Source organism: Anabas testudineus, chromosome 1, assembly GCF_900324465.2.
Source record: "Anabas testudineus chromosome 1, fAnaTes1.2, whole genome shotgun sequence".
Classification (NCBI taxonomy): Eukaryota; Metazoa; Chordata; class Actinopteri; order Anabantiformes; family Anabantidae; genus Anabas; species Anabas testudineus.
The window spans coordinates 6,222,394-6,245,281 of record NC_046610.1 but is presented as its reverse complement, the minus strand read 5'-3'; the positions used below and the strand labels follow the sequence as shown (position 1 = coordinate 6,245,281).

Below are 22,888 nucleotides of genomic sequence, written 5' to 3'. Positions count from 1 at the left end.
GTGTGTGTGTGTGTGTGTGTGTGTGTGTGTGTGTGTGTGTAAATGAATGCAGGGAGGAGACTGCACTATAGAGGGGAAGGATGATGCGGAGGACTTCAGACGTCTGCTCAGTGCCATGGACATCCTGTGTTTCACCCCAGAGGAGCAAAATGGCATCTACAGAATGCTGTCCTCTGTCCTTCATCTAGGGAACGTCTACTTCCAGCCACACCAGGTCTCCCTGTCTCTCACACACTCAAATAGGCTACATAAATGCATATAGTTTCACAGCGATAATGATGGTGTTGATAGATGATGGTAATAATGAATGTGCATTCCTCCACGTATTTGTGTTCCTGCAGGCTGAGGGTCAAGAGGTTGCGTCGGTGGTCAGTGCACAGGAGATCAGAGTGGTCGCTGAACTGCTGCAGGTCTCACCTGACGGCCTGCAGAAGTCTGTCACCTTCAAAACGACAGTGAGAAGAACACGCTTCACAAACACATGTACCCTGAATCATTGTACAACAGTTAAAGAGAAAGATAACAGATGAGTTTGACTCCCCAGGATACAGTACGAGAGAAGATCTACACCCCGCTCACTGTGGAGAGTGCTGTGGATGCCAGGTGAGTAAAAGTCTGAATATAGTATCTGTTAAATTAAATAGTACGCACCTACTTCTGCTTGGCATAACCTGAAATAAAAAGCTTTCCGACAGTCGTGTTTGAGCGTTTTTAATGTCCTAATTTTTAACATTTTTTTCCCTCTTCTCTAAACTCACACCAGGAGACTACTGAGAGGGGCAGAAAAGTCTTTGATATTCTCTCCCAATCTTTGATAGAGGCATGTGAGGACAAAGGACGTCAGGGCTGGAAGAAAGATTTTTCAGATGTCCTCTGTTTCCATAGAAACCGGGTTTTCTGTTTCCATAGAAACCTTATTGTGTGTTTTTCATAGAGATGCAGTTGCCAAGATCCTGTATTCGCTGCTGTTTAGTTGGCTGACGGAGCGCATCAACGGACGGGTCTACCCTCGCAACGAAGCCCTCTCCATCTCCATATTGGACATATATGGATTTGAGGTCATGCTCAACTAGACTCTGATGCAATAATGTCACATCACTGACTGACCTGTGTTAAATAACCCACACGACCCCTAATATGTCTTGTCTTTACTTTCCAGGATCTACAGGTGAACAGTTTTGAGCAGCTGTGCATCAACTACACAAATGAAACTTTGCAGTCCTTCTTTAACAGAGTCGTCTTCCAGGAGGAGCAGGTCAGGGAAGCCACAAGTCATTATATTCACAGACTAATTTATATTTTATAGCTTATGATTTATTTGGAGATTTGTGCATTGAAACATCCAGTGGGGGAAATGGTTGGCTGCACATTGATATTTAGTTATTTAGTGGTGTTTACATGCACTACACGTGCACTTCAGTTCCTGTAATCAGGGTAGGGGATTAAAAAAAGATTAAATGAGTGCATGTGCATCATTAATACTTCAGACAAAGAATCGCTGTGACAGCAGCACATGTCGTTACATGTACAAATTCACTCTCGTACTCAAGATTAATGTAATTCAAAGCAAAACTAAAACTTTTAAAATAGCTTATAAATCTAGAAATTTATATTTTCAAGGATCTGAGGTTAAGTATTTTTTAAATTTAGGTAGAGCTGTGAACTCTCACTGCACTACTTGCAGTTACATTTCATTACTAATACATGGAAAATAACTCTGTACCAACCAGAATACAGCTCTATATATATAGAGAGATGTAAAAACTCACAATCAGTGTAATCACTGAACATTCTTTAGTGTTAAAACTGAGTAAATAAACAGTTAAAAGATATACACAGCAAAAGTAAAATGAAAAATTGAAAAAAAAACAACAGTGGAGTTAGATATGTTAATATAACCAACCACCATGAACTTTTGTGCTGTGTGTGTAGGAGGAGTACATGCGGGAGCAGATTGAGTGGCAGCAGCAGCCCTTCAGCCACAACCAGGCCTGTCTTGACCTCATTGCTGCTAAACCGCACGGGATCCTGCGCATCCTGGACGACCAGTGCAGCTTCCCTCAGGTATTTCTGCACCACAGATTCACAGAAATGTAATAATGAACACCGAGCTTATAGAAATGTCAGTGAAAATAAGACTTATACAAGCAAGTGCGAGAGCTTAGTGAAAGCAAAGAGCCTAATGTTTTCAAAGATCCAGTCGACATAGACTCCTGTGGTGAGCGAGTGTTCTCTAAATGGAGTTACAAATAACTTTGTAAGTCTGGTATTATATGAGTATTTTGTGAAAAAGGCAACAGCTGACAGTAATTCATGGTTCAAATACTCTATACCTCATTTTTCAAAAGAAAATGTATTTAAAAACATTTCACATATTGGATTTCTAATAAACCACAAGACTGAAGTATATTGTAGCCCGCTCTGATCGATACAGAACTATCCCACAAGCTCATTTAATTGCCTACCTGCTGCTATCATTATTCTCGGGGCTCCTAATGTGAGAAGCCGACTGAGCTCATATTGAGATAAACGTGTTTTCGCAGCATCTCCGGTGCTCAAAGTGAAATATGAACACGGTCGTACAAACTGTTGAACACACACACACACAGGCAACATGTTTTTGTGCTGTAGAGAGTTCGTTTCCATGGATCACCAACCGTTAACCGTCTCCAATCATCGCTAGGCAACAGACCACACCTTCCTTCAGAAGTGCCACTATCACCATGGAAACAACCCGCTGTATGCCAGACCAAAGATGCCACTGCCAGAGTTTACTGTGAAACACTACGCTGGGAAGGTCACCTACCAGGTGCATTTCTGTTTCCTTCTCTTTGTGTATTTTCCTTTTCATCTGTCTGTTTTTCTTTTTGATGTGTTTTACATCAGTCGTTCTCTTCTATGTCCATTTACCATGCCACCAGCTCTCAGGCTGTTTTGACAGCAGAGCTCTTGTTATGACCCAAACCCAAAAAATTAACTCACAACAACACAGATAGAATAAAAACTGGAAGAAGGATTTATTTTAGGACCTCGTAGGTGTTCATTGTGCCTAATATCTGTATTTACATGTGTAATACATAACACATGTGAACATATTAACCCAGTCAAAATCTTTTTTTTAATCCACAATCAGGTTTTGCTGACTTCTCTGCATCTACAATAGTACCACGCTATTCCTCAACTTCTCATCCATGTGCTTTACAAATTGCTTTATGGCACTATCAACTGTCATAAAAAAATAAATTAAATTAACTTATGTTCTAGCACAGACTAATAACAACATCATAACATAAACTTATCATAGTCCACCTGTAATACACTATATAAAAATACATTGACAGGTATATGAACTGATAATAATATTATTTGGCCTTATATATAAACAAAACAACAAAATAAACTATGTTCCATCTTCAAACATTTGCAAGAACCACAGTCTGCCCTTTGGTGTCTGACCAACCCCACCGGAGCAGTGTGGTTAAGTGCCTTGCTCAGGGGCACTACAGAGCTGCTGATGAAGAACAGGCCAAATTATGCTTTTTCTTTTTGTTTGTTTGTTTGTTTGTTTTCTGGTCTGGGGGATTAAACCGACGTGCTTGCAGTCCCAAGCTTGCTTCTCTAACCTTTAGGCAGACGCCCACACAAGTTTTACTGTTCTTTTCTTCTTCTTTTTTGTTAGTTTGGTTACTTGGTTACTTTTCTTCTTTTTACACAGAACGTGAACTATTTGCATTTCTAAAAATGTTCCTTTTTGTTTCTAGCAATTTACTAAATAAAGGGGAAAAAAGAATATTAAAAAATAAAAAAAATCCCCAAGAACCAAGAGTGGGTTACATTTTACTGCTGTCCATAAACTTGTTTGCAGACAACCACTAAATCTTATTTATACCATAGTAACTGAATCTGATGTTTTACTTTTCTGTTGATTTGTTTTGCAGGTGCACAAATTCTTGGATAAGAACTTTGACATTGTCCGCCAGGATGTTTTAGACCTCTTCATCCAGAGCAAGAACAGGGTGAGATGTGCAAACACACTGTACATATGAAAACATATTAAGTCATTTTTGTTTTGAGCTAGGAAAGAAAATCACTTGACCGAATGCTGAATACTTTTTCTTTTTTACTTTATTTATTCATTTACCAGAAGAATTGAAAAGTATCAATGCTGTAAATACCTGCTACATACAGTATGTCATCATCAGCATGTATTATGTTATATGATTCTCTAGTCTCATCTCCCTTTGTCCTGTGTGTGGGTACAGATGGTATCCAGCCTCTTCTTGAAATACTCAGAGTCTGTGTTCCAGCAGCGCTCTAATGTGCGGCGCAGCAGCGGTGCTCGTCGTTATCAGGCCAACACCGTCAGCGCGAAGTTCCAGAGCAGCCTGCAGGAGCTGGTTGAGAAGATTGAAAGGTTTGAACAAAACAGCAGTTTCACTTTTTTAATTTATGCAGAATGTCGAAAGCTGTAACACACATAGTGTCAGTGTAAAATAGCAAATGTGTGTTTGAAAGAGCTCCCTGTTTGGCAAAGAATATTATTATAATTGCCTCTTTTAGAGTGTCTAAATTCAAAATGTGAAATTGCTAAATGTCGTGCCCCCATACACTCCCACATGAACTCTGTGCTTTGCTGCTGAAATGACAGACAAGTAATTATACTTATGTGACACTTGCACATGTCAGTGGTGACGCAAACTAATGAGTCATGCAGTGAGTCTGAAATTTACTGCGAGGTTCTGCAAGATACAGAGAGAGTGTGTATGGTATGGTGATCACTAAGGAATAAGTGAAAGAGGGAGTGATTTCTTCCACAGCCCCATGACACATACTATTCTTAAGATGTTTTTCATTTGTTTTGATGTATTATTAGACAAAAGTGAGTTATGTTTGTAGGAGCCATTTATCAACGGAAGATACATTTTATTTGCTTAACCCGAGCCCCGTCGTGTCTCTAATTGATGGTAACAGAGGTCTCTGGATCTTTTAGACTCAACAATATGTTGCTTCTGTGATAAAAAACAATGATTCATCAGTAAAGCAGTCATTGATTTATCCATCAATTCATTTTTATCTACTGTATCCGTGACAGGTGTAACCCTTATTTTGTGCGATGCATCAAGCCAAACCATCATAAGGTATCTTTGCAAGTCGGGTGACGTGTGAAGGTTTGCAGTGCTGAGTTGCATAAAGTTAATGTTGCCATACACAGCTTATATGTCTATATTTGTGTGTGTGTGTGTGTGTGTGTGTGTGTGTGTGTGTGTGTGTGTGTGTGTGTGTGTGTGTGTGTGTGTGTGTGTGTGTAGGAGCCAGGAGTGTTTGACATGGAGCTGATCAACACTCAGCTGCATTACTCTGGTATCATGGAGACTATCCATATCAGGAAGGAGGGTTACCCAATCAGATTGCACTTTCACACCTTCCTATCAAGGTTGGTTACTTATGAATCATCACACTAAGCACGTTGAGGTCTGTGTAATTTAAAATATAGCCCTATTTCTGATCCATCCACTTTCTGCCCTAAAAAGAACTGTCTCTACTTACCGCTCACCACTTCCCAGCTTGTCAAAAATTGCATGATTTATTTTTTTTGGCGAGAGTACATTTCACACATCAATTTCTTCATGATGAAATATCAATCTGCCACTTGCCAGCTCCTGCAGTAGAAAAATAACCGAAACCAATTGATCTCACTGACCACCGGCTGCCAAAGTCGTCTGACAACATTACAGAAAAAAAAAAAAAAACGGAATCATCAATTAGATTCACACTGAAACCACTTAACACAAACAAACGCTAAAACCCGGAATACACAAAATCACAATTAGCCTCACATTTGGTCACAGCCAATAATGACCCAAGATTTCCAGTCTCACTAGTTAGGATGCTTTTTACTGAATTTCGTTATGTTAAATGTTTATGTGGGCTTTGTGTGCACACACAGGTATAAAGCGCTGCTCTGCTTGAAGGATACTCCACCTGCTGATGGAGAACACTGTGTCACGATGCTCCACAAGCTCGGTCCAGTGAAGAACGGCTCGTACCAGCTGGGAGTCAGTAAGGTGAGCTCTCAGTAACATGTTCTGTTATAGACCTAAAGGAACATAACGCATGTGGTAGAAATACTGTATACGTCTTTGTGTGTGTTAGATCTTCCTAAAAGAGGAGTTGTACCAGCTGCTGGAGGGGAAGCGGGACCGTCTGCTGAACATCGCTGCCATCACGCTGCAGAGATTCACCCGCATGTGTTTTATCCGAAAGAACTTTATAAAGTTCAAGCACCGCGTGACTCTGTTTGAAAGTCGCTGCAGAGGCTACCTGGCCAGGTAGTGTTCCCCTGAGAAATCAGCTGCTGGTGTACACGCAACCTCAATAATTGAATCTAAATTAAAAGGGATGGATCCTTACAAGAAAGAGGCTCTACAGAGTGGAGGATTGTAATGTGTGATTACACACAAAAAAAGTTTGGAAAGTTTGTCTCCAAGAAAAACAGACGAGAGATTCTGGAGGTTTTAATTCTGAGTCAGCTATTTAGAGTTTGATGTTTGGTGTCACGCAGGTCAAAGCTTCTCACGGACGCCCTGTTTTATCCTTAGTGTGAGCAGAGGTTTCAAGCTGCGTTCATCAATCAAACAGTCTGACGAAACCTAGAGACGTGACACAAAGATACATTTCATTAAAATTCGTAAAAAATTCATTTAGTGGCTTAATGAGCATAGTGAAAACTCTCAGCATCACGCTTTATGAATCTGTAATGATACGTCAGAGATATCACAGCGTGATGAAATGAAAGATTACACTGTCCATTCTAATTACACTGACTGATATTATATATAAAGACTATTCAACTCAACATGTCTACATCTTTTATGATGATGTTTGTGTTTTTAGATGAATGAGGATTTATTTGAGCAACTTCTTACATATTTGCAGTTTCTCTTGTGTGAATAATCCATCATCCCTGATTGACACTTTTCCTAAACAGGAAAAACTTTGCTCTGAGGAGGAAGTACCTCATTAAGTTACGCTCAATCGTGCGGCTCATCGTCAACCAGCAGCGTTACATGAGGGTATGTGTGTGTGTCCGTGTCTTTATAGTATTTGTGTAAAACGAGCAGGTGTGTGAAGTGTGATACTTGTGTCTTTCTTTCAGACAGTGGTGGAGCCTGCGAGGAAGGCAGAGGAGGTGAGTGGTGGAGGAAATGAAGTGGAAGTGTGGAGGAGGGACACATTTTGAGAAGAAGATGAAGACGTAGCACGAGTATATAATGTGTGTGTGTGTGTGTGTGTGTGTGTGTGTGTGTGTGTGTGTGTGTGTTTGTGTGTGTGTGTAGGATCGCATCAACAGAGAAGTGGTAAATGTGACAACCCTGCCTATCCCTGCTGAGCTGGCAGCCCTGCTGCAGGCGGCCTCAGGTGTGTGAGCACATACACACTCACGCGTACACAGGTTACTGAAGGTAAACACACCGATGTGCAGTCACTCAGCGCTACAAATAAACTTCCATCAACAGACGTGTTCCACCTTGTTTGCAGGTGGGTTCAGAAATATTTGCTCCATTGCATTCCTGTGATATGTGGATGTGTGTGTACAGGAGGCGAAGAGCTGCATTCGGACTGCCTCGCTGTGGTGCAGGCTCCAAAGGTTCAGGTTGACCCCCAGCTGACTTTGCCCCTGGATATTAACAACTACCTCATGACACACTACATCCGAGCCATATTTAGGGTAAACACACACACGCACACACACGTAAAGATGTATCTACATGTAAATGTCTGGGAAACATTAATTAACCTTGGTGAACTTCTTTGGCTCCAGGCTAAGAAGTTGGTGTTATTACAGTGTTTCACCTGTGGACCAACTGTAAACAATGTGTGTGTGATAGGAGCCGTTGTTTGGCATGTTGACCGCCCCGCTGGAGAGTTCTCTGATTCGTCTGGATGAGGAGTTAAAACAAGGAGCCCTGAATGTTTTTGTTCTGGTACGTAGGCCACTAGGAAACCGAGTAAAGAGACAGAGTCTAAGAGGAAGTGTACAAGTCTTCAAAACTCATAATGTAAAGTTTTCTGTGTGTTGTAAATCACTGACTTTGATTCTGACAGATCTTAAGATTCATGGGTGATCCTAACCTAAATGGAGCTCAGGAGAATCTGTTTGGGAACTACATCATCCAGAGAGGACTCGCCAGTCCTAGCCTTCGAGATGAGATCCTGGTTCAGGTTGCCAATCAGGTGAGACTGAGCTCTTTCTCTTATAGCCCATAAAATAGAGATCATTTTTTGTTTATCACTTTGTTTTCTTATTCTTCTCTCCCCCATCAGGTGTGGAGGAACCCGAATATTTTGAATTCAGAACGAGGCTGGCTTCTGCTCTCCTCCTGTCTCTCTGCTTTCCTGCCTTCTCAAAGACTGGCCAAGTATCTTCTGAAGTAAGAAACACAAACAAACAAAACTATACGTATGTATATCAGCAATTCTACCAGTGCATCAGTGTTTTTATTGCTTTATGTATGTTGCTATTGTAGGTTTGTTTCGGATTACGGGCTGGAGGGCTACAACTTCGTGTGTCAGCATCGTCTGCTCCAGGCCCTGCAGCGGCTGAATGTCGGACCAGAGTACACCCGTACGTACCCGCCCTGCCTACTGGAGTGGACCGCCAATCGCAAGAGGGCTCACACTGTCCTGCATATCCACTGCTTCGATGGTAAGAACACACAAACACACACTGATTAAAGAGAGGATTTGTAGTCACCTTTTAAAACTGGTGACTTCTGTTTGGGCAGAGTTTGAATTAATTATTCCATAACCCAACTGTAGAGTAATAGCTCTTAAGTTAATAGAACTCATCATTTCACAGATGAGCATATTGTGGAGGAAATGCTGTACTGTATATCAGAGGTTGTTCTTACAACTACAATGTGTTCATTCACCTTCAGGTGTCTCCTTCCTGTGTCCTCTACACTCCTGGACGACAGGAGAAGAGATGGCCAAAGACATCTTACAACACAGGTATCATCTTACAGACGTCAGCGCTAACCACACAGATTAGATGACAAATAAATCTTGAAAAAGGAAACTGAAGGAGACGCAGCAAACATTGCTGGGAACATATTTGTGTGTGTTATTTTATTTTTTATTTTGTGTGTGTGTAGGGGTGTAGTGGAGGGCCATCGAGGTTGGTCGGTGCTGCTGAAGGAGCCGGCTCAGTGGGTGGAGCTGGAGGGCTCAGACTATGTTCTGGACTTGATGTCGGACCTCGAGCTTCCTGCTGACTTCCCCAAACGCAGTAGCTACTTCATCATCTCTGCACAGGAACCAACCAGAGTGCGGCCCAATGCCAGCATGTGAGTCAGTCTCATATACACAGATACAGAAATCTCCGAGGTTTGATGAACTCATCCAAACATCAGTTGAGGATGAGTTTGTCTCTCAGAGGTTTCCGTTGTGGTAATTATCTAACTACATTTATTCAAGTGCTGCACTTGAATAAATGCGGTTCGCTCAACTTGTGGAACTTCTGGTTCACCCTCCCGCTCTTGTTCTCTTGTTTTCAGCTGCAGCAGTTTGCTAATTCAGCAAAAATGCTGTAAAACCCTCCTCAGCACAGTAGAGACTAGCTGGTAAACACAGTGTAACAATAAGGAGACAGATCTTTCCCTCAGGAGACACCAAAACAAAGCTGAAATAGAATTACTAACTCTTTGCCTCCATCAACTCCTCAAGCTGCAGTTTACATCCAGACTCATATTCTGATCAGTGACCATTAAGCACAGAAATCGAATCAATCCATCCTTGACCCTGAGTTGATGTTTGTATCCTGTGATATCATGTTTAAAAAGAATGGGACGGACAGAAAACCTGAAAACATTGTGCCTCAATGAAAAGACTGAATATTGGACTGTTCACAACTAGTTACCAAGTGTTCGTAAGCAAAACATTAAAGTGAAGGTTTGGAGTATTTGTAAATGTTAGTAAGAAGCTGTGTTTGTTCTAATTGTTTTCCAGAAGCCTGTTGGGTGGTGGGTTTGACATGAATGCTGATGTGATATCTTCTGGCACTGATGGACTCTCCAGCCAAGGTACGATATCAAGGCAAACGTATGAGCACTCACATATTGATTTTGTTCATAGTAAACCATAAATGCTCTCCTCTCCTCTGCCAGACCTGGAGCCTCTGAGAGGGATGGATCGTTATCTCGACAGCCTGTTTGATCCTGTACTATCCGACGGAACTGGAGTAAGTTATATAATTCACTCACTTTGCCACATTTGACCACACAAAGAGGGATTTCTCTGTCTGACATACATTTACTGCATGTTACTGTACAAAGCAGGTTTTATGTGATAAGTAATTATACAGTTAAACATTTTCAGTGCATTCAGTTACCCTGCTTTCTCCTCATAATGTACAGCAGCTGTGGAAATCATAGGTATTAGTTATATCAGGTGGCTGTTGATTGAGATAAATCCTTACATATTTAGTCAGGGCAATGGTGCAGTGAATGCAGGCCGTGTTGCATCTATCAGTCTTCAGCTGGGACGGCGATGTGGTGATAGTTAGCCATGCTATCGGATGTGGCTGACAGGAATTAGCATGTATCAGATGTGTTCTACAGACCTCTCCCGCCCAGCAACCTCTTACGTTACCCAGTTACCGTAACTGCCACAGTCACTAGCTCGCGGATCTGCTTACGTGGAACTGACACTCTGGCAAATGAAGGGCTTACTATTTAATGAGACATGGCACAAACACACCGTCCTGTGGATTTATGGGTGGGTGACTGATTTCTGATGGGATGGCTGCTCATTTAAGACATTTCCACATTACAGAGGTCTGACACGTCTTCTAAACATTCATGTTGGGAGCGGATTTTTCTATTTTAAAATCTATGTTGTGGTGTCCTGACAGGAAGTAGAATCCGCTGCAAGTCTGTCCAGCAGGTTGAAGGGAGCTGGGGGTGTTGGAGGTGGGTGGCATCAACAGGGGTCATCCACCGGCCCCCCACCACCCCCAGGAGGTCAGTAAAAAAACATACTGTCGCCCCACACTCAAACACATGCTCCGTGTTCACACTGGCAGGATCTCACACACACTTCAAATCTGACAGAAATGTGTTTGTGTGTGTTTTTTTTCCATGCACAGCTGTGAGAGTCCTTCCTGTGGGAGGCGTGATGTCGCCTCCTGTTGCTGCGGTGGCACCTGTAACAACTGGTTTGTATCAAGTGTGAAGAGAAATGTGAGAGGGAAAACTCATCAGACATCATTTTCCATCCCTTCATCCTGTTTACTGTGTCTCTCCTCCAGATGCCCAGCAGGCTGTTTTGTCCCAGCAGCAGCAGGCGATGGTGAACCAGCAGGCCATCATCATGGTAAACCCTCCGTCTGGAGCTGTGTCTGCTTATGTGTTTCACAGCTCTTGTTTTGGATTGAATGTGTCATTTTCTTGTTTCTCAGGCTCAGCAGATGACCATGCAGGCCATGGCAATGGTCAGCAGCCCAGTGACAAGCCCCCCCACCTCCCCAATCACAAGCCCTCCCATGAGCCCTCTGCTCCAACATCCTCCCAGTCCGTACACCCCTTCAAGCCCCTATGCTGTCATACCTCCAAGTCCATATGCTAACATCCCCCCAAGCCCCTATGCTAACTTCACCCCCACTCCCTATGCTGGAGCACACATCCCACCCAGCCCCTACGCTCCCACCACTCAACAGGAACAGACTCCATCACAGCGTCCTGGTGAGCCTCAGTCTCGGCCCAGAGCTCAGCCTCAGGCCCCCCGCCCTGACCTCAAATCTCAGCCGAGCTCCACTAGAACAAACAAAACTGAGCAGGCGCAGCCCAAAGCTAACCCTGCTGCACAGGTCAGTAACTGTGAGACATGTGAGGTAATGGTCCAAACTGACATCTTGCACAATGATTCAGCTCTGCCACATTCACGAGGGTTGTTGTTGTCAACTAGTTGGCACATAAAATAAAAAGCTGTTTCCTTTTTGTGGAAAGAATAAAGCAGTTATCTGAAATAAAAGAGATGTGTAGTTAGGATAATGAACAACAGCTGGCTGAACAAAAAATGAACAACACCACATAAAATATATCAATGGAAGCCTTAAGTTTGATGTCTATGACTAATCACTCTCACTAAAGTGAGCGTACCTGAAAAAGACATGAGAGAGTCTGTGGGGTAATGAAGATGTGGCCTTTACAGCTGGTAATGAATCAACTTGTCTTCTGTTCTTATATCTCCGTTTTAGTTGAACAGATTTATCTCTGTCTGCAGTCTACAATAACAATGACGTGATATGTATCATCATGCAGATTTGCAGATTATCACTTTTAACTAATTTTTCCCTGCAGTTCTGCTATTTGTAGGAAAAGAAATGTGCTGCATTGACACAGTGCAATGTGCAAAAACACAATGTCTGCAAAACACTGAAAGGAAGCTCTCCGCTCTCTCTATGCGACTTTTTCAGGGGCAGTCAGGTAAGGACAGCGGCCCTCGGAGAAAGGCTCCGGGCATCCCCATAAACAAAGACAAACCAACCAGGAAGTTTGGTAAGAGAGACACAGAAAACAACTGAGCAACAGAAAGTCAATTAAATAAAATTCTAATTTAAGAAAGCTTTGCATTAAGACAACACAGATTCTTACTGATTGTGTTGTTTTCTGAATGTTTGGTTGTGCATTTGCTTTAGCTTCAGAAGTGACATCACCTCCGCCCCCTGCTGGAGATGTGGTGAAGTACTCAGCTCAGATTTCAGATCACATCATCCCAAGCCATGACATACAAGGTACCTGAATTTAAAAGTGCCAAAATTTAGATCATCGCTGTGATTAGTTTTATACAACATGAATTAATGATCATCATGTAGATCATAAAGTTATTTATTTCTGGATATCTAACATAGACATTGATTTGTGTTTGGATATAAACTGTGAAAAGAAATGTGTTATCTCTTTAATGTTTACATATTTTATTATATTTTTAAGAAATCATCAAAAGGTACAACTCCCCACCTCCACCACCAGACGTGCTGCCACCTGGCAAGAGGTGAGAGTGCACAAACACACACTCAGGCACAAATTGGTACAGGCCCAAATCCAAAACAGACTCTGAGTGTTGGATGTTATTTCTTAGGCTGAGATCACAGAAATGTTGATGTTGACACTGTATGGATGTATTTAGGAGACCAGAGGGGAAGTTTAGGAAGAAGCAGACAGCACGCGATGAAGCGTTACAGATCCTCAAACCCCAGATGGACAACCCTCCTGCTCCACAGGTAGACAAACACACACATACACATGTTCCAGGATACACAGTCATAGATTAATGTAGCAGCAACATGGACGTACAAATATAATATACACAATACATGCAAGGCTTGAAAGTATTATAACACTGACAGTTTTAAGTGTTTATGTTTCTCCAGCCCAAACTTCCTGTTGCTCCTTTGCCTTCTGGAATGAAAGAAGCAAGTTTTAAACCCGTCAAGACGTCAAAGACAAGAGCACATACTCATCCTCCCCCCATACCTCCTCCAGGTATTCACCTAGTGTACTCATGGACTCATGCACATACTGTACTATATTTAAATACATCTTCTAACCTAAATTAAAGGTGGTAGCACCAAAAGTCAAATGAGCAGCAAGCAAAGTATGTTCCTAGGGAGCCTGTTGTCTGAATGGTTTATTGTTTATTTGTGTATTTGTGGTGGACTTCAGAGGTATTAGTATCACAGTAACACAAGTTGTGTGTCAGACCCACTGTAAGCATATTAGTGAGACTACACTAGTACTACTACTAGTAACCTCTTATTGTTTTAAGACCAGCGTGCACCTGCTCCTTCCTCCTCATCCGGTTTCTTTGCCCCAGGTATCTCCTTCCAAGCTCCCCCTCCACACTCCCATATCAGAAAACCTGGTTTGTAGTAGCACTGGAGCAAATCAGTGTTTCTGACCCAGAGCAAACCACCAAATAAGCTAATCAGCCTTACAGCCCAGATTCCCCACTGTCCTCTAGCAGACTGTTCAGAACCAATTTACATAAAATTTGCATTATTTATGACCATATACTCCAAATGGCTGGAGGATTGGCTGCTCAATTAATCCACTCATGTCTAAATAACTATGTTGACTCGAATAAAACTGACACTGAATGTCAAAGTTGGGGTACGAGGAAAGTGAGAATGGGAGGCACATAAACAGACAGGCAGATGCAATGAAGAGGTTTAAATGAAGCGATGAAAAAGACTTGCCAGCAGGCAGGCGGGAACAAAAAGAGGGCACATGTTAGGGCTGAACAATATGGGAAAATAATCCAATTCCGTTTTTTTAGAGCAATATTGTGATTTAGTATGCAATTTGCTTTTTGCTGTATTATTCTTGGTACTGCTTCGTTATTGCAGTCTGGCTGAACTGCACAGGGGCACGGTGTACCTCTTGTTCAGTATTTTTACCAAGGCCATAAATCCTTATTCACTGTGCTGAGGGGCATCATGTCTTTCCCTATAAACTTCGGCTGAGTAATTTCCCGGTGGCGTTTTGATTTGCGTTTGAATATAGCAGATAGTCACAAATGCCCAAGTGTTTCTTTCTTCACCCACTATCACTCACTTCCTCTGCAGGTTTCACGTGACGCCTGTGGGGACAGCTGTTTCTGCCTCTCTGATTGTTTAGATCTGTAGCATTTAAAAAACAAATAAATAAAAAAAATACAGCCACCTTTGAACCAACAAGCAAACAAACTAAAAGCAAGGCCACAGCTTGGAGCCAGTAAAACTGGGAACAAGTGAGGTCGGAGCGGTAGAAGTGAAGAAGTCAGAGGGCATCTGGTGGATGCTAAATCAAGTGCTTGAAGGTGTCAGAACAGTGGGAACAAATCAGCTAAATTAGGAAATCATGAGGGAAACAATGTTTATTTTAACTTTTTTCTGCAGTTGCTCGAGAGCTACCAGTAGAGACAGAAACCATCCAGACACAGCTTCATCAGGGCACCAACGAGGAGCACTACACCTACACCAATGTTCCCTGGAGACTCTACCTCAGGAAGGAGGTGTGTAAATACCACACACACACACACACACACACACACACACACACAAACACACACACACAAAAAAAAATCATTATTATACACTGTAAAATGGTTTGTATTTCTTTCCTTTTAAGGTTTTTTATCCCAAAGACAGCTTCAACAATCCTCTGGTGCTAGACCTAATTTTCAAACAGGTAACATCACATGTAGTTGAATGAACGCAGGATGAATGGATGTAACATCAAGAGATAAATGCCTTTGTTTGATATGCCTGCTGGTGTTTTTAATGAAATGCATTTGTTTGTTCATTCACCTTTTTCATTTCTCACAGTAGTGCACCGTGTTTCTACCACGACAACAAAAAATAAATCACACAAAGGTCAAATTAAATCATTTCTAACATTACCTCTCGTCTCTTCTGTTCTCTGCCACAGATAGTGAATGACACTCTGTCGGAGGCGTGTGTTCGCATCACCCGGGATGAAAGGCAGAAAATGAAAGCTCTTTTCGGTAGTCTGTCTGTTCTTCCCGGAGACATCCTTTTAGACCTTATGCTTAGTCCAGAGCCATCTCTTTGACATTCATGAATTCTTGTGTCTGTTTGGGTGAATGACAGCTAAACACGGAGTTGAACAGAATGTGGATCCAGTGGAGGAGCACGTGAAGAAAACCATCGTGACAGCAGCCAGAGAAACTTGGGAAATTTACTTCTCCCGACTGTTCCCTGCCTCGGTGAGAGGAGTGAGAGGATAATAAGAACGGATGATTACTATTATTTTAATGACACATTTGTGTGTGTGTGTGTGTGTGTCTGTGCAGGGTAGTGTGGGAACAGGTGTGCAGGTGTTGTCAGTGTCCCACAGCGGTATTAAGCTGCTGAAGACCGTAAAAAGCAGCGCTGCAGCTCCAGATTACTTCAGAGTCCTAAGACCATACACGTATGTCTTCTTTTTGTTGTATTACTGTGTATTAGTAACATACGACTGTTTTATTACTTTGCGTCAGGTGTGTTTCCACTCACATAAAAACTAAACTGACTCAGATTTTCTCTCCTTATTTTTTACCATTTAGTCTGATTTGTGTTTAGCAGAGACAGGGGCGAAACAGAGACCAGGGGCAGGTCTCTATATCTCTTTCAAGAGAGACCTGAGAACAAATTACAAGAATACAAACATACAAATAAAGACAATAACAATATATACTTACGCTACAACACTAAATAAAACAATCACAAATATTACTGGTAACATGGGCAAGTCAAATTTGAACTTAGTCAGGATCAGGGGGGTTTTGTCCACACCTGTAAATAAAAACACCATAAAAGAGCTAAAACTGCATCATCTCTAGATAAAAAAAAATCAGCAGCACAAATTTTTACTTCATGACAGTTTATTATATCACTAGCTGGTACAGTGCAGTAATTATAGGCACTGATCAGCTGGTAAAGTACAAATATATACAAATATATAATAATAATATATAAATATTAGCATCTCAGACTTGGGGAGTACTGCATGATAAGCGTTTTATTTTTCAAATATATCCTGGGTGACTTGATATGTAAAACAGTAATAATTTATTCAACTGTAATTATAAATTCCTACAATATTTTTAAACTCTTAGATTTTAAGATTTGTACAAACTTTTCTGTATCTTCATTTTAATTATAGTTTGTGCATTGCTCACTTTGCCAAATCATTTTACCTTTAGTACTGCTGTCACTAGCTGATCACAGGAATTAATAATGTATGTAATGTAATATAATGTGATATATCAAATTAAAATCTGCAGAGCTGTCGTTGTTCTTAATAACAGATTATACTAAAACTACATGAGACCAGTTATTCAGAAATATCAGTGTTTTGATTAGTAAAACCAGATATGTCAAATGTGCCTTGATGATGTTGAACACACTTTGTGAAGCAACTTCCTCAACATGTTATCTGTGTGTCACACTGTGTTTTTCCAGATATGCAGACATCTTGTTTGTGACCATCCCATCTGAAAACATGCTGGAGTTCAATCTGACCAACGAGAAGCTGATCCTGTTCTCAGCCAAGGCCCCACAGGTCAAACATCTCATAGACACCTTCATCAACGAGATCAAAAAGGTACAGCACACACACACACACTTATGAAAACGTCTGTCAGCTTAAAGAAGAACTCTACCTTCAACTTAGTTTGATTATACACACACATCATTTTCATATGTCCGAAGGTGATCTTTGGAGCCACTGGGAATCGGATGAGGCAGGTTTAGGGAACGTGGGAACTTTCTATCACCAAAACTACAAACACCTGAGTTCCAATAAATGCAGACCACTTGTGACAGTGTGGGAGTACACATTCAGGTGTATTTTTCTCTTTCTTCTCTCAGGACTCAGACTATGTGATTGCAGAACGTAACTTTGTGACAGACGACCGCTCACTGCTGAGTTTCCACAAAGGAGACATCATCAAGCTGCAGGTCATGGACGGGCTGGAGAAAGGTGACACACTGTGACACATGCTGTGAAAAATGTATACCTTATCTTCTGCAAACACCTATGATCCAAGCATGTGCGTGTGCGTCCTTTTGTGTCTCCTTCAGGTTACAGCTATGGCTGTGTGGTGAGGAAGAAGGTGGTATTTTTGGAGGAGCTGAAGAGAGACACGCAAGACTTTGGTGAGTGTCCATAAAAATCAGTATTTTCTTTGTGATTTGGAACCAGATCTGTGTGCTTCACATTTTTGCATGAGGAACCCAGGTGTTAGCATCATGGCCAACAGCCAAAAATAAACAAGATGACAATTTAAAGTGACAGCTAACTCAGTCTCAAACTGTATCAGAAAATTATTTTTCCACACAGCAGATGGTGATGCAATTTGAAAAATATTCATCCATGTCATTTTTTAGATGACACAAAGGATGAAATAGGATCACAGGTGAAGTTACTACACACCATACTGTACAGGACATACTCAAAAGAAAGTGCACCTGCACCTACTCTGATTTATTTTTATTATTCTTTTAAAATCTGAGATCTGTTATCACCACGTGTATGAAGGCAAGAGTTCTTTATATAGAGATCTTAATATTATTCACTGTGAATGTGAAATTCAGCACCATGTCATGAGAGAAAACACGATCTTAGCAGCATAAGACTTTAGTTTAACTTTAAGTTTATACGGAGAGCGTTTTTATAAACCTTAATAACAGAACAAAAATAATGAGCTAAAAGGTGCTAAATTATCCTGTAGAGATGAGAGGAACTGCACAATTATGTGATAAATATCTGTGAATTCAGCATTAAAGGTGCCACTTCTCTTATTTGTAGTCATTTGATGCCTCGTTAGTTAGTTAATTAGTGCAGCTTTAGTTTTAGGGCTAAGACTGGGTTTTACTGAGGATTTGCTGGCCTCTGTGTGTGTGTGTGTGTGTGTGTGTCAGGTTGGAAGTTCGGTGCTGTGTTTGGCCGCTCCGCTGCATTCCCGGCTGAGCACGTCCATCCCGTCGCTCCTCCTGACTTCCTGTCGCTGCCACTCGATCGCAAGTCAGAGCCTCGAGGAGGAGCGGGACAGTTCGCTGTGTCATCAGCCGTGGCCGTTGCTGTGGCGTCTACAATGGCTGCACATGAGATAGATCAAACAATAGAGGTACACAGGTGCTCACGTACACGCTCAACTAGAATCAAGTGGCAGCTTGTTTTCACTGTCACTGTTTTCCTTTTTAGAAAGTTTCCCTTGATGGTTTTGCTGATGGGGATCTGGATGAGAGGGCCCTGCTGGACAGTAAATATGACATGTTGGAGTTCGCTAAGAAGTACTTCAGACAGGGACCCAGTGGGAAGGGGTGAGAAGAAAAGCACTCAGACACAGGGAACAACACTGACATAAACATCAATTCATGTTCTGTACTGAAGTGTTTTACTTATTTCCATTTTATGCTATTATTTTTTACGTGGTTTGTATTGATGTAACTACCCAGCAGTTTATTTAGAATCAGCTCTGTCACAACGAAATACAACTATGACGTATGAATTACTTACCAAATCCAAGGATTTCTTTTTTTTTAATGCGGAGGTTTTACTTGTAAATTGGTATATTCTGTAGTGTAGTTTGCTGCTTTTTCTACCATTGTTGAAATCTAAAGTCTGTATTTTGTCACTGATTTTGTTCACAGGGATTCCCTGAAGAGCAAAAACAAGAACAGAGCTTCCCGGGAGCCCACTGAAATGATCAAATTCTCCAAGGTACATTTCTCTATTCATACCTCTGTGTGGGTTTAAGGGTGTATTAAGCTGTTTAAATGACACTTCTCATTATTATTTGCTCCTTTGCAGACGCCTCTGACTGAGTCTCTGATAGAGTTCACAGATCCATCCATGAACAGAGTGGCAGCTGATCTCTTCCTGTGTAAGTTCTCGTCTTCTCTCATCTCTCCTCTAATTACATCGTCTGATTACTTTTATTACATCTGGGCTCCGAGCCATCCCCTGTTTAAAATGAGATGAGGAGTTGTATCAGATTTTAAGTACTCAGGAGGGAAACTGAATTCTCTACAATATCTGCAATTCAAGACTTAAATATTGTTGACCCTTGTGTGTGTCCTGGTTGTGTATTTTGTGTAGCTGTTATGCGTTTCATGGGTGACGCTCCGTTAAGGGGAATGACAGAACAGGAAGTGGTTAGCAATTTCCTCAAGGTAAATACACCCTCCATTATTTGATAGGGTACTACTTTCTCAAAGACAGCTTGATAATACTGTGTGTGTGTGTGTGTGTGTGTGTGTGTGTGTGTGTGTGTGTGTGTGTGTGTGTGTGTGTGTGTGTGTGTGTGTGTCCCCTCTCCGCGCAGCTCATAGAGGAGTTCACCTTGATGAAGGATGAGGCTTACTGCCAGCTCCTCAAACAGCTTACTGCTAACACCAGCTCCAAACCGTAAGTCTACCAACCTGCTGCACACAGTGCGCTCCTCTTGCTTCACTGAGCTGTGATCCTGAGTGTGTCTGCGCTGTCTTGTGTTGTGCAGTGATAGCTGCCAACGTGGCTGGAGGCTGCTGTACATCCTGACGGCTTTCCATCGCTGCTCTGAAGTCCTCAAACCTTTCCTGCTCAAGTACCTGCAGCAGTCCTTCCGCAGTGCTGGGGCACAGTATCAGGGTAAAAAACACACAAAAACCACTATCACAATGTGTAAATGTGCTGCACTGTACACACAATATTGTACTGTAATAATGTTTTCTGTAACTATGTAAAGGAATAGCTAAAGCATGTGAACAGAACCTGAAGCAGACGTTCCAGTACGGAGGCCGCATGGTCCCGCCCAACAACATGGAGCTGAAGGCCATGATGGTCAGTGCTCTCTCTTATTTATCTGTTTTCAGATAAATAAACTGTCAGTAAAGATATTCCGTAAGTTTTTGCATTAAAGTATTGACAGAAAAATTCACTTAAATATCAGATATAATCACAGCTACATTTAGAACTACAGAGTATGATCTTAAACTGCAGTATTACTGCATCACCAATGTTGATATAAGCAGCAAATGAATGGTAGCTGCTTTAATTGGAGCATATTTTGAAGGATAACATAATAATAATAATTTTTCTATTATAACTTCATCTCACGAAAAAAAATAAGTTTTGCACCATAGAGCTTTGTTGTTGTCACAAAACTATTAAAAACAGATCAGTGAGACACTTGAAGAGAGCAGGCACAGGGTGACTCATTATAATAATGCCTGAAAATAATCCCCAACAAATATACTATTTATGGCTGTTTTTATTTTCCTATCCTTATATTCCCCAAGTGGAAATTAAACTGTAGACTTGCAAGCTAACTTTGAAAACGTATTAAAGAAAAAATAATACAGTATATTATGTAAAATCTTGAGTTAAAGCACAAATATCTCAATGTTGCACAGTATTTAAGAGCCATACTTGAACATTTGTGTTCCTCACATATGTTTGTAGTTTTAGGTTTGTGGAGATCCTAACAACATACAGAAAGCAACAATCCAGCATGTCTACTGTATGTACAGTATATGTGTGTGTGTTTGTATTTCCTCAGGCGGGCAGAAGCTCAAAACGTCAGCTGTTCCTCTTTCCTGGAGGCATCGAACGTCACGTGAAAATCAAAACATGCACTGTAGGTCTTTAGCTACTGTTGGCAGTTCACCAGTATGAGAAGCTCAGTCCCTGTAGACACAACCGTTGACACTGTTGTTGTTTTGTTGTTGTTTCTTTCAGGTCGCCCTGGAGGTGATTGAGGAACTGTGTTATGAAATGGGTTTACACAAACTGGAGGCCATGGAAGAATACGCCATATTTTTAGTCACCAACAGAGGTGATCCTCCGGACACACGAACCGCCACACGCACATCTCTCTCTGTCACACTCAGTCTTATCTCCGTTGCCCGGTGAAGCAGATCCACTCATGGATCACGTATCAGTCTGTTCTCTAGTTTCTAGCTGTGGGAGAAAGTTACTCATGATCATGAGTCACGATAGGGCATTCATTGCAAAATAACAAGCGATGGCTCGATATCCACCTTTCATTTCTGATACAAACACACAACTTTCCATGTCTTTCCACAAGTTGCTTTCATGTTGTTTTCCATTGTGCTTCTACTCATAATGCTGTAGTTTTGGGTTGTGAAAAATGCTGCTCTCTTCCGTGAAACAGTCATATAGCAGATTCTTTTTCATTCTGTCCTTTTCTCTTTTTTTTCTTCCTTTAGCACTACATACCTCCACAACAGCTGCTTCTGCTAGTGTGCTCTTCCAAAGCACAGCAGGTCACACAACATGTGGTTGTACAAGCATCTGCATGACATTTCAGGGTTATTCAGTAACAGCGTGTATTGGACTGTCAATCTGCGCAGCAACAATTGTGTAGTTTACAGTTGAAGTAGTAATTTCTTTTTTACTTACGTGTTACTCTGTATAATAGTTTAATGAAGTATATTCTGTTTGTGTGTGTGTCCAGGTCAGAATGTGCGTCCTCTGAACAAGCACGAGTACATCCTCGACGTGGCCACAGAGGCTGAGTTAGTCGACTCAGACTTCAGCTTCTGGTTCAGACGAGTTGTCTGGACTCAACCGCTGAAGTTTGACAATGAGCTCTGTGTCGCCATGCACTATAACCAGGTACAACAGATGATGTTTCACATACTGTATATATGTACAGTGCATGTCAGACACATGTGAATGTGACTGTGTGTATGTGTTTGTTTAGATCCTGCCGGACTACCGTAAAGGTCTGCTAAACGTTCTTCCACACGGAAAAGTGAGTGATCAACAGTTCCACCAGATCTCCAAACTGGCAGCTTTGCAGCACAGAGCCAAAGATATCATCTTCATCCCCAGCATGTAAGAAAAATTATATATATATATATATATATATATATATATATTTTTTTTTTTTTTTTTTTAATATATTTTTTCCTGCTTTTTCCATGTTTCTGACTTAGATACTGGACAGCAGCCTGCATTAAAACCCATTTAAAAGCAGGGAGAGAAAGAAGTGACAGTGAGCTGCAGAAATGTAGAAGCTGTTCTGATTAAATTGGCCAAAAAAGTCACAAACATTTAAAGATTCTCTGAGTAAATTATCCAACCATGATGATGATGATGATGTGTTGAAAAGAATGTTAATTTAAACATTACATTTGTCATAAAGCTTACACTATACATTTTAATCAAACAAATTTCTATATCATATTCGAACTCCAAATTCATTCAGATCAAGCCGATGTTATTCCTAAGCCAAGCCAAGTCTTCCCCCTGTGGAGACAGGCAGGAATGACAGATCTGGACCACTTGTGAGTTTCGTTCTTTCCTCAAGAAAAGGGATGGGTGCCACAGTTTCT

At 41.4% G+C, this 22,888-nt stretch overlaps 1 protein-coding gene across 1 annotated transcript in view; it reads left to right on the top strand.

The window, feature by feature from the left end:
* The window catches only part of myo15ab (myosin XVAb), a 39,661-nt gene that overhangs the window by 14,193 nt on the left and 2,580 nt on the right, over window positions 1–22,888 (top strand). Inside the window, exons 20-73 of the mRNA XM_026359127.1 lie at window positions 53–214; window positions 342–455; window positions 545–603; window positions 935–1,058; window positions 1,160–1,255; window positions 1,933–2,064; window positions 2,684–2,809; window positions 3,939–4,016; window positions 4,263–4,414; window positions 5,093–5,138; window positions 5,310–5,434; window positions 5,948–6,065; window positions 6,154–6,329; window positions 6,989–7,073; window positions 7,157–7,189; window positions 7,338–7,419; window positions 7,599–7,729; window positions 7,890–7,985; window positions 8,107–8,235; window positions 8,326–8,432; window positions 8,529–8,707; window positions 8,940–9,012; window positions 9,156–9,347; window positions 10,009–10,082; window positions 10,167–10,240; window positions 10,913–11,021; window positions 11,147–11,215; window positions 11,309–11,373; window positions 11,459–11,866; window positions 12,476–12,557; window positions 12,698–12,793; window positions 12,993–13,053; window positions 13,189–13,282; window positions 13,433–13,544; window positions 14,939–15,054; window positions 15,171–15,230; window positions 15,471–15,546; window positions 15,653–15,768; window positions 15,856–15,974; window positions 17,006–17,147; window positions 17,414–17,525; window positions 17,627–17,701; window positions 18,467–18,672; window positions 18,750–18,868; window positions 19,199–19,268; window positions 19,359–19,431; window positions 19,647–19,720; window positions 19,873–19,955; window positions 20,047–20,177; window positions 20,275–20,369; window positions 21,088–21,165; window positions 21,267–21,363; window positions 22,006–22,166; window positions 22,255–22,388. Coding sequence (XP_026214912.1) covers window positions 53–214; window positions 342–455; window positions 545–603; window positions 935–1,058; window positions 1,160–1,255; window positions 1,933–2,064; window positions 2,684–2,809; window positions 3,939–4,016; window positions 4,263–4,414; window positions 5,093–5,138; window positions 5,310–5,434; window positions 5,948–6,065; window positions 6,154–6,329; window positions 6,989–7,073; window positions 7,157–7,189; window positions 7,338–7,419; window positions 7,599–7,729; window positions 7,890–7,985; window positions 8,107–8,235; window positions 8,326–8,432; window positions 8,529–8,707; window positions 8,940–9,012; window positions 9,156–9,347; window positions 10,009–10,082; window positions 10,167–10,240; window positions 10,913–11,021; window positions 11,147–11,215; window positions 11,309–11,373; window positions 11,459–11,866; window positions 12,476–12,557; window positions 12,698–12,793; window positions 12,993–13,053; window positions 13,189–13,282; window positions 13,433–13,544; window positions 14,939–15,054; window positions 15,171–15,230; window positions 15,471–15,546; window positions 15,653–15,768; window positions 15,856–15,974; window positions 17,006–17,147; window positions 17,414–17,525; window positions 17,627–17,701; window positions 18,467–18,672; window positions 18,750–18,868; window positions 19,199–19,268; window positions 19,359–19,431; window positions 19,647–19,720; window positions 19,873–19,955; window positions 20,047–20,177; window positions 20,275–20,369; window positions 21,088–21,165; window positions 21,267–21,363; window positions 22,006–22,166; window positions 22,255–22,388 — 5,996 coding nt within the window. The remainder of the gene's footprint in view (window positions 1–52; window positions 215–341; window positions 456–544; window positions 604–934; window positions 1,059–1,159; window positions 1,256–1,932; window positions 2,065–2,683; window positions 2,810–3,938; window positions 4,017–4,262; window positions 4,415–5,092; window positions 5,139–5,309; window positions 5,435–5,947; window positions 6,066–6,153; window positions 6,330–6,988; window positions 7,074–7,156; window positions 7,190–7,337; window positions 7,420–7,598; window positions 7,730–7,889; window positions 7,986–8,106; window positions 8,236–8,325; window positions 8,433–8,528; window positions 8,708–8,939; window positions 9,013–9,155; window positions 9,348–10,008; window positions 10,083–10,166; window positions 10,241–10,912; window positions 11,022–11,146; window positions 11,216–11,308; window positions 11,374–11,458; window positions 11,867–12,475; window positions 12,558–12,697; window positions 12,794–12,992; window positions 13,054–13,188; window positions 13,283–13,432; window positions 13,545–14,938; window positions 15,055–15,170; window positions 15,231–15,470; window positions 15,547–15,652; window positions 15,769–15,855; window positions 15,975–17,005; window positions 17,148–17,413; window positions 17,526–17,626; window positions 17,702–18,466; window positions 18,673–18,749; window positions 18,869–19,198; window positions 19,269–19,358; window positions 19,432–19,646; window positions 19,721–19,872; window positions 19,956–20,046; window positions 20,178–20,274; window positions 20,370–21,087; window positions 21,166–21,266; window positions 21,364–22,005; window positions 22,167–22,254; window positions 22,389–22,888) is intronic.